Raw genomic sequence first — 15,533 nt, forward strand, 5'->3', positions numbered from 1 at the left:
GCCTTACCACCGCACTTCCGTCCCCACTATGACCGACTTTCGGTCTAATGTAAAAAAAATACTAAGTGCCGAAAATCAACGGAAAGGCTACCCCAACGATCCCGGCGGAAAAACTTAAAAGAAAAAGGTAGGTGTGCCAGCTTTCTGGCAGCCCTGAATTTCGGCCCCAACATGTCTGGTGCAGAATTTGATCCTCTCAATCAATAACTATCCCTGGAAATACTCAGCAGGTCCGGCAGCATCTGTGGAGAGAGAAACAGAGTAAATGTTGCAGGTCGACGACCTTTGCGTTCTGACGAAAGGTCATCCACCTGAAACGTTAACTCTCTTTTTCTCTCCACAGATGCTGCCTGACCTGCTGAGTATTTTCAGCATTTTGTGTTTTCATTTCAGATTTCCAGCATCCACAGTATTTTGCTTTTGCAATAACTATCCTTATTTAACGCAATTTTATTTCCAACCAGACTATTTAACTCATTCAAAAAAGGAGTTGGATAATTAACTTAGGCTTTTTTGTGTGCATGAGTATATGCATAGTATCTCAGTGTCCCTACTCCTAATCTCTAGTTTCACACGAGCCCGGTTATTGTTAATCTTGTGCAATCTAGCTGTGCACTCATATTATAAGTCAAACAGTTTGTTTGCATTTACATTATATATGCCCCATATTATTTAAAGACATGGATCACATCTTTTTCTCATGTTTAGCTCTGCAAGTCACTCCCCAAATTAGTCCCATAGGACCAGGAGATGTGCTTATTCCTCTAAAATCTCGACAGCATATCACCATCCGTTCGAAGGCAGAGTAGCCAAAATTACACAAAGAATTTTAAATGTGGTTTCACCAGTAAGCCATACAAAGTTGCAGCACTTTGGAGTGACTGAATATGTCAAATTTCAATTTATCACTTGGGATTTAGAAGCTTTTACTGGTGTTTTGGGAAATAAATTCTGTAATTCTGTTGATTTTTCCATAAAATTGCAAGTCTGTTACCTTCTTTATAGTCAAGTCCTCTTGATGTGCGTGATGGTTCATTAGCTTTTTAGTAATAGTTTCACACCAACTAGACACTTCTAGTGAATAATCAATAATCACACCGAAATGCCTTTCCTTCTATTTCAAACAATTTAAAACAGAGTTTAAGGTAATTGTACGGAATACGCAAGACAATTATTCTAAACCTTTATAATTGATGAGTTCGGCCCCAGCTGGAGTATTGTGTTCCATTCTGGGCATCATACTTTAGAAAGGATGGCAGGGCATCCGTAGAAGGATGAGAGGGGATCTCATAGAAACATATAAGATTCTGACGGGACGGGTTAGATGCGGGTAGAATGTTCCCGATGTTGGGGAAGTCCAGAACCAGGGGACACAGTCTTAGGATAAGGGGTAGGCCATTTAGGACTGAGATGAGGAGAAACTTCTTCACAGAGAGTTGTTAACCTGTGGAATTCCCTGCCGCAAAGAGTTGTTGATGCCAGTTCATTGGATATATTCAAGAGGGAGTTAGATATGGCCCGTACGGCTAAGGGGATCAAGGGGTATGGAGAGAAAGCAGGAAAGGGGTACTGAGGGAATGATCAGCCATGATCTTATTGAATGGTGGTGCAGGCTCGAAGGGCTGAATGGCCTACTCCTGCACCTATTTTCTACGTTTCTATTATAGAGGGTACAGAGGAGATTTACCAGAATGGTACAAGGGATGCAGGACTTCAGTTATGTGGAGCGATTAGAGAAGCTGGCGTTGTTTTCCTTAAAGCAGAGATGGTTAATGGGAGATTTGATAGGTGTTCAAAATCATAATGTGTTTTGATGGAGTAAATAAGGAGAAACTGTTGCCAGTCACAGAATGGTCAATAACCAGAGGACACAGCTTTAAGATAATTGGCAAAAGAACCAGAACTAAGAGGAGGATTGTGTACAGTTTTGGTCTCCTAACCTGAGGAAGGACATTCTTGCTATTGAGGGAGTGCAGCGAAGGTTCACCAGACTGATTCCCGGGATGGCGGGACTGACCTATCAAGAAAGACTGGATCAACTGGGCTTGTATTCACTGGAGTTCAGATGAATGAGAGGGGACCTCATAGAAACATTTAAAATTCTGACGGGGTTAGACAGGTTAGATGCAGGAAGAATGTTCCCAATGTTGGGGAAGTCCAGAACCAGAGGTCACAGTCTAAGGATAAGGGGTAAGCCATTTAGGACCGAGATGCGGAGGAACTTCTTCACCCAGAGAGTGGTGAACCTGTGGAATTCTCTACCACAGAAAGTTGTTGAGGCCAATTCACTAAATATATTCAAAAAGGAGTTAGATGAGGTCCTTACTACTAGGGGGATCAAGGGGTATCAAGGGAGATCAGCCATGATCTTATTGAATGGTGGTGCAGGCTAGAAGGGCCGAATGGCCTACTCCTGCACCTATTTTCTATGTTTCTATGAGGAGAATTATTTTTTCACACAGCGAGTTATGATGATCTGGAATGCACTGCCTGATAGTGTGGTGGAAGCAGATTTAATTAAAATCTGCCGGGCTTTGGGGAAAGAGCAGGTAAGTGGGACTAGTTGGATAGTTCTTTCAAAAAGCAGACCACAGGCGCGATAGGCTGAATGGCTTCCTTCTGTGCTGTATCATTCTATGAAATGTAGTGAAGGAGTTGCTTCCGAAAAATAGTCACTTCTGGTACTTTCAATATACCTCCTCCCTTACATCTGTGGCACCAAACAATGACATAGATTCACAACACTCTTCATTCCCACTAATCCAGTGTCTCATGGTGTTCTCTACATCCTTACAATTCAAATCTGAAGACTGTTCACTCACGGGATATGTTAATTAAGCTAAACCAATAATCAAATTCTGAATGCCTCAATGAGAAAGTAGTGCCAAAGGAAAATCAGATTTTGAATGCAATTGCTGTATTATTCCTGGGAAGAAAGAGTTGTCCTATGAGAAGAGATTGCTCAGAATGGGCCTATACTTTCTGGAGTTTATAAGATTGAGGTGATCTCATTGAAACAGAAGATTCTGAGGGGGATTGACAGGGTAGATGCGGAGAGGTTGTTTCCCCTGGCTGGAGAGTCCAGAACTAGGGGCATAGTCTCAGGATAAGGTGTCAGCCATTTAAGACTGAGATGAGTAGGTATTTCCTTCATTCAGAGCTTTGTGAATCTTTGAAATTCTCTACCCCAAAGGGCTGTGGATGCTGAATCGTTGAGTACATTCAAGGCCGAGAGATAGATTTTTGGACTCTAGGAAAATCAAGTGATATAGGAATCGGGCAGGAAAGTGGAGTTGAGGTCGTAGATCAGCCATGATCTTATTGAATGGCAGAGCAGGCTCGAGGGGCCAAATAGTCAACTCCTGCTCATAATTCTGGGCTGAAATTGCGGTCGGAGGCTTCCCGCGGGCAATGGCCTCCGACCTGAAATATTTCTACGAATGTACCTGGTGGTCCCGGAGGAGCGTGGGATTCTGGTGGGGAGGCCTTCCCTTCCCGCGCTGCGAAGCACGTTCCCATCTTCCAGGTTCCCACACAGAAGATGCAATCAGGTACAGTATTCCACAGCTTTCTCATTAATAGCAATGAGAACTCAGTATCTACGAGTTTTCATTGCTATTAATGAGAAAAAAAACAAACACACTAAATACATAATAAAAAACACATCTCACATAATTAAAATTAAAGTTAATAAATATCTTGGAGACAAAGTCCCCTCCCCTGCCCCCGAGTTTTTAAAAAGTTTTAAAAATTATGGCTAAAAATAAATGTAACGTAGTGGACAGGGTTTTAAAAAATGTGTTTTTTTTAAATGTTATTTTATAATATTTTTGTATGTTTTTAAAACTCTTACGCCTGTAAAAGTAGGCTATGCAAGAATTTTGAGGACATTTGCTGGGCAAGATATGGGTAAATACCGCAATCTTGTCCTTGCAAATGTCCTCGCACCCGATATGCTCCAGCTTGACAGATCGGAAAAGCCGGTTTTCAGCGCATGCACATTGAAAACTGGTCTTTGCAATGCTTTCCCGGGTCCGTAGACACTCAGTACGGACCCGGGGAGGCCGGGATTTCCAGCCCTCTATGTTCTTAGCATGTAGTATAGCAGGGCCATTACCTTACAGGAGTGAATTGTGTAATCTCACATTTGTAAACAAAATTAAATGGCTTACCCTCTGGTTTGTTGAATCCCAAATGGCCAGACCAAAATAGTCCTTCTCCAGAAGATTAAGGTGTTGACACACTTTAGCAAAGAGCTCATGTCCCTTGGAATGTCTCTGTAATCAACAACATTATGGATATATTATAACAATGCTGCATGGCTTCTAAAATTGTCAGTTTGTGCAATACTATGTTTAGGCTTCTGAATAATTGCAATGCTCAATATTAAAGCTAATCAGAACAATGTCACTAAGTACTGCACATGCATTACTAAATTGTAATAATGAACATTGTCACTAGGATTCAGTAAAGCATAATTGTGTTTTTTTTAAATAAATGTTTTGTTCAATGCCCACTTGAAGTGGTGAAGAACAACTGACATTACAAGCATAGATTTTATTCCACCAAATGTCAAACGGTATTTTGTGTTATACAATACTGGAGTAAAGAACTGGTGGTTGGAATACTTAGAGATACTGTAATGAATCAAAAATGTCAGTTAAGTAAATTTTTTCTATGCAATATATTAGTATCAATATGCCAAATAAGCCTAGTGACAACACTGATTGAGGTTACTTTCTCACAAAAATGTAGACATCTTCCCTCCATTAACTGTGAAAATTAATTTTGTTGATCTGGACATCTATTGCATTGGCATTAAGCTATTGCATTTAAACACTGGCTCCCATCAACTGGCAGAATCAATGCCCCTCCTGGCTATCAACAGTTAGATAGGACCCACTGTTAGGCCATGCCAGGAAAACTTCAAGCATTTATTTTGCACTCTGTGGGCAGTTCAGCTCTGGGGTCTTGCATCCACTAGGAACTAAAGGAAGTTTAATTTCAGCAGTCTGGTGTGGCCATGAAACCATACAATACAGGAAAAACTATCATGCTCTAATAAACCACACTATCCTATCCTGTATATAGTAAATTAATTCTTCCTATTTTAAAAAGGTGCTTACCTGCATTTGACGCAAAATACCAAACAAGTGTGTAACATTGCAAAATTATTTTTTTTGGAAATAAATTTACTACTTAATCCAATGCTAACTCATTCTCTGACAGGACCTCAAAGCTATAGAGAATCTAGCCAAAATCAGTATTGCCGCCTTCTTTCAATCTGCAGGCTTTTAAAACCCAACCTTGGAATGACTTCATCACTTCTGGATTAGCTTGTCTGCTCCCATACTCTTTCCAACCTTGCTGGTATTCTATAGTATGGGCCTTGCAGTTCACTTGTGCTTCTCAATAATAACAATTTAGGTGGGCTACTGACACAGCAGATTGGTGTCCCAGTGCACAGCATCACATAGAGGGGCTCACATCTGCAATCCCATCCATGTCAGTTACTAACTGTTAAGACTACCACTGGGAAGTAGCAAACAAAAGTCCAGAAGCTTTTGTTCAGGGATGAAAAGCAAAATCAGTGGGGATCACCCCAGAGCATTCTTGCACACCTAGTGGCTGGTTAAATGGTGCGATAGACAAATACCTGAAGGCAGGTTCCCTTCCCATCCTCTCAGTAGGGGAATGGTGCATGAGGGCCAAAGAGGAGGTGGGAAAACACAAATAAAACATTTGTTTCACACTTGTATATAAAAAGTAAAGTATTATTGCTTAGAAGTTTATCTTCATATAGATTTACAAATTATTGGGCTGATGTCTTTTGGTTAAAGGTTTTAAGAGTTTGTAATGAGTCTCCTCTGCCAAGTTGACTCCTAAAATCTTAGTCACCAGTTGAAGGCTACACAGGAAAATATTTAATGCCAGAAAGAGTGCTTCATTCTTACCTCAACATCACACTGAAATTCGGTTCCATCCAACAGAGTCACCTTGCAGCGCATGGTTTTGGGTTTTTTGGTAATCTTAGGAGGCGGTTTCAAATCCTTACTGGTTTTTAGCTCTGTACTTTCAGCTTCTTTCTCCTCAGGGGTTTCTAGCTTTACTTCATCCTTAATCTCTGGATCCTTTTCTGGAACAAGATCTTCTTTTTCTTCTTGTGCTGGCTGCAACACCAAAATCAAATGTATTTATCTAATCAGCAGAGATCTCATTTCATGCTGAAGACACCATAAATAACCTTGCATTCAAACTTATTTTGGAATATACAAGTATTTTTTTATAAACAAAATGGCAACTCAGTTGGGAAAGGGACTTCAAAAACTCATTCCAAAGGGGAAAATGTTGACGACAGAAGGAATTATAATGTTAAATGTTGACAGATAAAGCATCACCAGAAACGTGTGAGAATGGGAAATAAGGCTTGCGTTCAGGAAGTATGTGCCCTATATTGAATTGTATAGATTTTAATTGACTGCAATTACTTTTTGTGTGACTTATATAGACCTATGTTGAATATGAAACTGAGCTTCTTTTAAAACAAGTCTAAATTAGAATTTGATAATGTTTTTATTTACAAGCATTTCTTTTATCCTAATAAAACTGAATTAGTTAATTTATTGTTTGGATACATTAAAACTGATTTTCCAATTTAAAACCACTATAACTTGTGCCATTTCACAGCGCCAGGTTTATGTCAACATAACCCTAACACCCTATCCATTTCCACAATGGTATACGAACTTTCAATTGATTTCTTTGCAATGTTCATCTTTTCCTACTGTGCTTAATTGAATCCAGTCAATTTTTAGATTACTTAACCTATAAATTTAGGAAAGGGGCATTTATAAAGACTTAATACAATGTACAGATGGAGCGTCCAAAATCCGGAAACCTTGGGAAACACCCAGGCCGAAGTTTGGGTATTTCTGGATTTTGGAACATCTTTCCGATGTCCTGAATCCAGAAAAACCTGGGCCGAAGTAAGGAGCTGGGGGGGGGCGATCCAGCGGGACCTGGGTCGGCGGCAGAGCGGGGGTCGATGGTTCCGGGTTCAATAGCATCGGCTGTGGGTCAGGGGTTCCGGGTCAGTGGCCGGGAAAAACCTGCATTGAAGACCTGCAAAAAAGTTTTTATTTTTTAATTCTTTTTCAGCGATTTAGTAGGTAAGGGTTTTGTGAATGTTTTGTCAATTTTTAAAAATGTTTTCCCCCCTCCCTAGGCCCAACTTGCAGCGGTAATCGGTTTTTAAAAATGTCCGAATTTTGGAACATTTCCCAGATTTCGGACGACTCCGCTACGGGTCAGCCCGGTGTCCGGAACATTCCGAATTTCGGAACTCTGGATTTCGGACCTGTATAATGTAATTAAACGAAATTAAATCTTTTGTGGGCAGATTTTCAAACCCCAGAGTGTGCCTTATTTTCCAAGGAGAGTTGGAGCATCTATCTGGTTGCAAAAGTTGTTTGTGATGTAGTCAGAACAATTTCAACGGCCTGGCATCATCACTCATGTCAGCTTAGGCTGTGAAACAACAGGATTTTGGCAATATACCAGTTATTTACTTACTGTAGAACTCCCCACACCTGCTCCTTCTGTTATTAGTGGCTGTGAGCAAGTTTGTGATTCTAAATTTGATAGAAATCACTCCTTTCACATATAGCAAATTCAGATATACTATACTTGCATCCAATTTACTAAGGGAGCTCTGAACACTACACCTTGTTCTAATACTTTGTTAAATTGCTGCCAAATAAAACATTTTTTGATAGCAAGTATAAAGAGAATTGTATTCATTTAAATTATCACAAACATTTGTGTAACATCAACAGGTTACAAGTCCAAATGTGTTCAGATTGAATATTTCTGCTAATTCACATGTCAATTAACCAATTAGTGGAAAGGTCCTTAATATTGCAATTATGCATGGTCATCTGAGAGAGAGATTTGGGACCTCCTGTACACAAATCCGTCTTTGCTAGCTTTTAAAATAAAGGTCAGTAGAACAATGATTTAATTATGCTGTTATGGTACTAAATTCTGTTCACTAAATGGATTGAACGCTGTAATAAATTACAAACCACTATTGAAAGACTGTTGAAAATGATAGTGTAAATTATAGTATAGCCCAGAGGACCACATACCAGGGAACCTTGCTGGCTAAATATAAAGTTTAAAATCAATGTTTCCATTCATGTTGATACATTTAAAACAGCAGTCACAACAGATGGTGTTCGGATTTAAGATTTACCCATCAAGGAGGCAACACTTCTAAAAACAGTTGTCTCCAAACCTGACAAAATTTAAACAAGATTGAGCACAAAAAGGACTGATTTTCTTGGGCTTCAGGGGCTGATTTGCCAAGACTCAAGGGCTACATGTAGTTCATAGGCTGTATTTTGGACACCCTTGCTATAATCTGGCCCAATGATGACATAAGTAAACTTTCCATATTTACCAGTGAAACTCAAACTCTTATTCACAGTGTAAAACTTTAGATACTGCACACAAAAACAAACTTTAAAACACATTCTGGGAAGCTGGGGGAAATTAATTTTCCATCCAAAATGTTACTTTTTCATTTCAAAGCATAAATATACTGATTGTGACCACTGCATTAATCCTTCCAGCTGCATGGATGAATGTATTTAATCGGCCGCTGTTGGGATCCAAGGCTCAATGAGTGTACTCACTTGCAGTGTTTGACACTTTAAAAGGTTGACTTAGCCACATATATATTGTTATAGATTACTCCTTACATTCCAGGGTTCTGACGAAGGGTCAAAAGATCTAAAACTTTAACCCTACCATCATCTCTCCACAGATGCAGCCTGATCTGCTGAGTTTTCAGCATTTTCTGGGGTTTCTTATGTTGCATTCCAGGCTTTTGATTAACTAGAGGGTAAAAATTAGCCTTGGAAGTCAATATTTTTGAAAGTTGCTCACACTCCAACACGTATGATAGAAACCAGGAGAAAGGTTTTTTTTATATTTATGTACAGTAGCTAGATTAATTAGGGGAGAAAAAGTAACAGCCCAGAAATTGCGGTTGGCAGCATAGCTATGGAGTACGCCACTGACCTGTAAAAAGAACACAAACTTACTTGATGGGGGACCCTCCCTTCATGAACTTACTCTCTGACGCTGTGTTCGAGGGCAGCGTAATGGACCACGGATCCTAGGGGCGTAGTGTGCGGAAGTGTACCTGGGATCACGTGGCCCTGGTGGTCCAATCAGTACATTGTTGGGAAAGTGTCTAAATCCAAAACTGGTAACTTTCTTTATATTGCATTTCTTCATCCAATGTATTTTCAGAACAATTATAAGGACTAGAAGAATAAATAGTTCCAATATGACTTTCTCTCTCTGTCTCACACAGACCCACCTAAAAAGCTTATTTGGGAATTAATTCTTCAATCTAATATTGAAATTAGAGTTCTGATGAATCGCTGAAGCTCTGAAATTTCATATAAAATAAAATGAACAGGTGGAACAGGTGATACAAACAGAAATACAACAGAGCCCAAACAGAAATCTGAAAAATGTGAACATTAATCATTGGAGGTGTTTCGAACAGTTTTATGATTCATTGCATCACCTAGTCCCTATTAAAAAGATCACTCTCTCCCACGCTGGCCGTTCCCCCTAGTACAACCCCCTGGTACAACCCTCATCTTTGCTCCCTCAAGTCAAAAGGGCGCAGACTTGAACGGGTGTGGCAGACAACTGCTTTAGCCATTCACCGCCAGATCTGGCTCGAACCCATAAAACATTATCAGTTTCAACTCTGGTCTACAAAAGCTGTTCACTATTCCAGGATCATTCTGGATTGCAAAAATAACTCCTGGCTACTATTCTCTCCTGCTAACTGTCTCCTTAAACCCCTCTTCCCTGTCTCCACCAGACTCGCCTCCAACAAGTGTGAGGAGCTCATGGACTTCTTTGTCTCAAAGATTGAACCATCCGATCAGCTGCTTCTGTGAGTTCCCTTCCTTCACCTAGCTCACAGGGCCAAACTTCCTCTATGTCCCCACCTGCCCTAGCCCTAAACTCACATCTTTCTCTAGTTTTTCTTTGATCTTCCCTCTTGATCTTGCCAAGCTCATCTTGTCCATGAGACCCACTTCCTGCTGCCTTGACCCTATTTACATTAAAGTGCTGAGTGCCCAACTTCCTTTTTTGGCTCCCATGTTAGCTGACAGTGTTATCGGTTCTCTCTCCTCAGGTACTGTTCCCCTCTCCTTCAAATCTGTTATCATCACTCCTCTCCTCAAAAACACAACTCTTGACCCCACTTTGCTCACTAGCTATCGCCCCATCTCCAACCTCCCTTTCTTGTCCAAAGTACATGAGCGTATTGTTGCGTCCCAAATCCATGACCATCTTTCCATGAAGTCAATGTTTAAATCCCTTCAATCTGGTTTTCGCCCCCCACCACAGTACCGAAACGGCTCTCATCAAAGTCACAAATTACATCCTTTGAGAGTGTTTCAAAGGTAAATTATCCCTCCTCGACCTTCTGGACCTGTCTGCAGCCTTTGACACGGTTGACCACTCCATCCATCTCCAATGCCTCTCCACCAATGTCCAGCTGGGTGGGACTGCACTTGCATGATTCCTTTCTTATCCATCTAATCGTAACCAAAAAATCTCCTGCAATGACTTCTCTTCCCACTCCTGCAACGTTACCTGTGGTGTCCCCCAACGATCTGTCCTTAGCCCCCTCTTATATGCTGCCCCTTGGCGACATTATCTGAAAACACCGAGTCAGTTTCCACATACATGCCGACGACACCCAGCTCTACCTCTCCACCATTTCTCTTAACCCCTGCTTGGTATCTAAATTGTCAGATTGCTTGTCCGACATCCAGTACTGGATAAGCAAAAATTTTCTCCAATTAAATATCGGGAAGACCGAAGCCATTATCTTTGGTCCCCCACCACAAACTGCGTTCCCTAACCACTGACTCCACCCCTCTCCCTAGCATCAAGCAACCTAGTTCGCAACCTAGGTTGTCATATTTAACTCTGAAATGAGTTTCCAGCCACATATCCGCAGCGAAACTAAAACTGCCTTTTTCCACCTCCGTAACATTGCCCGTCTATGCCCCTGCCTCAACTATTCTGCTGCTGAAATCTTCATTCATGCCTTTGTTACCTCTAGACTTGACCACTCCAACTCACTCCTGGCTGGCCACCCACATTCTACACTACGCAAACTTGAGGTCATCCAAAACTTAGCAGCCAGTGTATTAACTCGCACCAAGTCACGATCACCCATCACCCCCGTGCTTTTTGACCTACGTTGGCTCCAGGTTAAACAATGCCTCAATTTCAAAATTCTCATCCTCGTTTACAAATCACTCCATGGCCTTGCCCCTCCCTATCTCTGTAATCTTTTTCAGCTTCACAACCCCACAAGATGTCTGCGCTCCTTAAATTCTGCCCTCTTGAACATCCCATATTATAACTGCTCAGCCATCGGTGGCCGTACCTTCAGCTGTTTGGGCCCCAAGCTCTGGAACTCCTTCCCTAAACCTCTCCACCTCTCTTTCTTCCTTTAAGACGTTCCTTAAAACCTACCTCTTTAACCAAGCTTTTGATCATCTGCCTTAATTTTTTCTTTTGTGGCTTGGTGTCAAATTTATCTGTTTTATTTTGTTACACTGCTGTGAAGCGCCTTGGGACGTTTTACTACGTTAAAGGCGCTATATAAATAAAAGTTATTATTATGGAGCTAATAGAATGCATAACTATCTAATCTCAAAAATTAGCATATATAATTGCTGGACAGTTGATGGGCAATTAGCTCAACTCTTCGCCAGAAATTGGGATTTCCAAGATGGAGCAGATAATCTGTCAAATCGTAACCTGACAGATCGCAAGTTAGGGATTTAGTGCATGCGCTTGTCCCGAACTTGCGGTTCATTTCAAAGGCAGTATGACGGCGTACTCAGAGTACACAGACAAACTCACTGCAAATTCTGGCCTAAAATAGTTAAAAAGCAAACAAAGGACAGAAAGAGAAAAGAGGAAAATGGTAGAAAGGGATAACAGTGCAGCAGAATTCTTTTAATTTTTAAATGATATTTCATATACTTATCTCAGTGGCTTGGACAAATATTATGCAATAAAAGCTACTCTGTTATCCAAGTAGCTTTACTGCAGCAACACTGGTGTTTATTTCAACATCAGAGCTTGATATAAAAATTTATAAAACTCAGAGGAATTTCTCTGATTCCAGCAACACCTTTCAGATTAATGCACACTTCTTCCTAGCTATATATGTGGTATTGTAGAGTGTTTAGCACTTTTTAGGACATAGAACTGCTTTTGGCAACAAAATATGCTAATTGCACATGACAGCAAACTTAAAGCATTCCAATACAATCTTCCACCATCTAATCGTTGCCCACCACTGGATTCAACAACAGAAACATTCATTACCTGAGTTTCAGCACTGCTCAGTGAATGTAAATCTAAAGTTGCTTCTTCTTCAATATTATCATCCAACTCCTGATCAGCGATAGGTGCCCCTTGTTCAACCAGGTCTCTTTCTTCTGTTTGCTCAACTGAATTCAGTTGTTGTTGTACTGGTGTTGTGTTGTCCTCCACAGAAGCTACCCCAATCTCCTTTCCACTCTCTTCTACTGAAATCTGAGACTTAGGTCTCTTGAACCAACCAGGTAAGAAGCGTGACAATCCTTTGCTGCCTGAAGACTGCTCCTTCTCTGCTTCCTCTTTGTGGGCCGGACCACCGTTGACTGGTGTTGTTGGCGTTTGCTTGTCCACCACTTCGGTTGATTCCTGATTCTCCTTTGGCTGGGTTTCTAGTTTGTCCAAGTTGGGAGGCTCCTGTTGCTCAGAAGTTGGCTGTTGCTGATGGGGATTTTCTATTGCAGCACTCAAGCTAATTTCTGTAGTCATGATGAAGCTGTATAAAAAAAAAAGATAAGTTAAAAACACCATAAGATACAGATCCTTGCTTTGGATGGTTAGAGCTTAAGTACAGCATTTTCTGAGTCTCGGGCTCGATTCAGCAGTTCCTTATAGAATTATGCTAAAATACATCTCTGAATTGTCTGAGCTGATGAATTGAAAAAGGAATGGTATTCAGCAATAAGTTGTTGATGTCACAAACAACACTGTATACAATTAAAAGCAACATGACTGTTCCTGTAAACAAAACACACAGTTGTAAGTACATTTTTCAAATGAACTGCACATACCACAAAGCTACAGTAAGAATCAGCGATTTCCCAATAGGGATTAATAAAAAGTCAATGTCTGACAAACTAATTGAGAAGTAACAAGTACAATTTGTATTTGTCACACTATAAAGTGAGGCCAAGCCTAGAAGTATTATTCAAGAATTCCACTGCAATTTTGTTTTTACAAGACAAACATTATCAAGAGAAAATAACTTTTAAAATACGCACTTTTGAAGCAATGCAGTTACACCCTAGCTCTATGGAAACCAGCACCAAACAAGTCCACATCATCTCCAAGGGGACCACATCAGCTGGTCGGTCGTCGTCTGCCCAACACAAGAGTAGGGAACTCCCTTGGAAGAATTCCTCAAACTGTCAAAAATAACTGCATATGTGTATTGCACTCCAATAAATACAGAACATATTTTATGGAGCACATATCCAAGTACCAATGAAACAACTGGAGCAGTCCCCATGCATCGTCAAAGCAATAATTTTGATAGCCATGCAAAAGCCACCATACTCCACTGAGGGGAAACGCATCTCAATATTTAGCCCACTGTTCAACTCTCATACTCTTCATTCTCCTTTTCTGCAATTCCGGTTTCTTTCTCAAACCTTAAATTGCATTGGTTAAGGAGATAGACTGTTGGTCCTGTCGTTCAGTAAGATCCCAGATGCCCCATTGCACCGTTAGCAACTTGAACTTCTAGTAAGTTAAAGCACACAAACTTTTGAGTTGAAGGGTGCAGGACACTGGGAGAACTCCCTAACTCTTTGAATAGTGCCATGGGATTTTCACGGCCACCTGAGTTTAACTTCTAATCTGAAAGGCAGCACCTGTGACAGAGCACCACTTCCTCAATATTGCATTGATTATTTGCTCTCTGGAGGGGAGCTTGAACCCATGAACTTCTGTCTCAGAGGCCAGTGCTACCACTGAGCCAATACTGACACCTTGTACTTCTGCAAGTTATAAAAATACATGCTATTTGCGCAGAAATGCAATTAATACCCAATAAAGTGTACTGAGTAAAAGAAACATGAACTTTATCTCGCTTGCTGCAAATTACTTTCACAAATGAACAAAGTGCTTCGGAAAAAAATACAGCAGTTGGATGTAAAAGCTCTTTAAATAAAACTTATGCTTAACTCTATTTTTATGTCAAAAGTGATACTTACTCCAAAGCATGCAATATGTGTGCAATGGCAACCCAAAGGGCCAGGTAAGAGCTACTGAATCAATAGCATTCTTCTGTAGTTTTGGGACCTGGGACATCTAACAAGACTGCCCTCTTGACAAAAATGTTACCAGCATTAGTGCATGGACTCAAAATGACAAATGAGTGCAATTCTTCAGGGAAAAAACAAAGATTATCCTGTCACTCTCTGTACCGTTAATCAGCCACCCATACTGGCTGCAAGTGTTCCGAGGCCTGATACAGACCACTAGTTTAAGTGTTCTGTCTTTGGGCAGTGGCACTGACAGATGACAAAAGTTTATGGATAACAGGAACCTCATTCAGTTACCTTATAACCTCTCTGCAACCAAAACCTGTGATCATGTTTAATTATGTTATACAATAAACATCAATAGTTGGATCTCCACAGGAGGAAGAATACACTGCAGTACTTCATTCAGAATAAACAGCATTTATAAGCATTAGTACAATCAATTTATACATGGCAGGTTAAGTTGGCACTGTAACCTTTTTGCCATTGTAAAGCTGGTGTACAATGTTAGTGTTACTGGAGAAATTGGAAGAACATCTAGAAACCAAAAATATAGTATAGGTGCAGCGCCCAAATCTGGAACCCTTGGGACCGAGGCCATTCCGGATTTTGGAACGTCTTTCTGACGTCATGAAACCAGATCCCAGGTTTGGGTATTTCCGAAGAGCTGTTCGGGTCGCCGGGTGATGAGGTGTTCGGGCAGGCCCCGCCGGCGTGTAGGTGTTTGGGCAGGGCCCCGCCACCAAAGAAGAGTTCAGGCGGGGACCCGCCGCTGGGGAAGAGTTCGGGCGGAGCCCCGCTGCCGAAGAGCTGGTCGGGTGGGCCATTGGGAGGCTTTCAGGCGGGCCAGCGAGGAGGCCTGAGGTAAGGGCAGTGGCGGCGAGGCGAGGCGCGAGGTCGGGCAGCGGCGAGGCGAGGCGCGAGGTCGGGCAGCAGCGAGGCGAGGCGCGAGGTCGGGCAGCAGCGAGGCGAGGCCTGAGGTCGGTCAGCGGCGAGGCGAGGCCTGAGGTCAGTCAGCGGCGAGGCGAGGCCTGAGGTCAGTCAGCGGCGAGGCGAGGCCTGAGGTCAGTCAGCGGCGAGGCGAGG

At 41.5% G+C, this 15,533-nt stretch overlaps 1 protein-coding gene across 5 annotated transcripts in view; it reads right to left on the reverse strand.

Annotated features, from left to right (window-relative positions):
* LOC139279745 (protein 4.1-like) overlaps nucleotides 1–15,533 on the reverse strand; it is a 138,633-nt gene that overhangs the window by 82,741 nt on the left and 40,359 nt on the right. For all 5 annotated transcript variants that reach the window (XM_070898938.1, XM_070898936.1, XM_070898937.1 and 2 more), the window contains exons 2-4: nucleotides 12,451–12,937; nucleotides 5,955–6,170; nucleotides 4,173–4,277 (exon numbers count right to left, since the gene is read on the reverse strand). In XM_070898938.1, coding sequence (XP_070755039.1) covers nucleotides 4,173–4,277; nucleotides 5,955–6,170; nucleotides 12,451–12,930 — 801 coding nt within the window. In that variant the 5' untranslated portion in view covers nucleotides 12,931–12,937. The remainder of the gene's footprint in view (nucleotides 1–4,172; nucleotides 4,278–5,954; nucleotides 6,171–12,450; nucleotides 12,938–15,533) is intronic.

Source organism: Pristiophorus japonicus, chromosome 14 (assembly GCF_044704955.1).
Source record: "Pristiophorus japonicus isolate sPriJap1 chromosome 14, sPriJap1.hap1, whole genome shotgun sequence".
In the NCBI taxonomy this organism is placed as follows: domain Eukaryota; kingdom Metazoa; phylum Chordata; class Chondrichthyes; family Pristiophoridae; genus Pristiophorus; species Pristiophorus japonicus.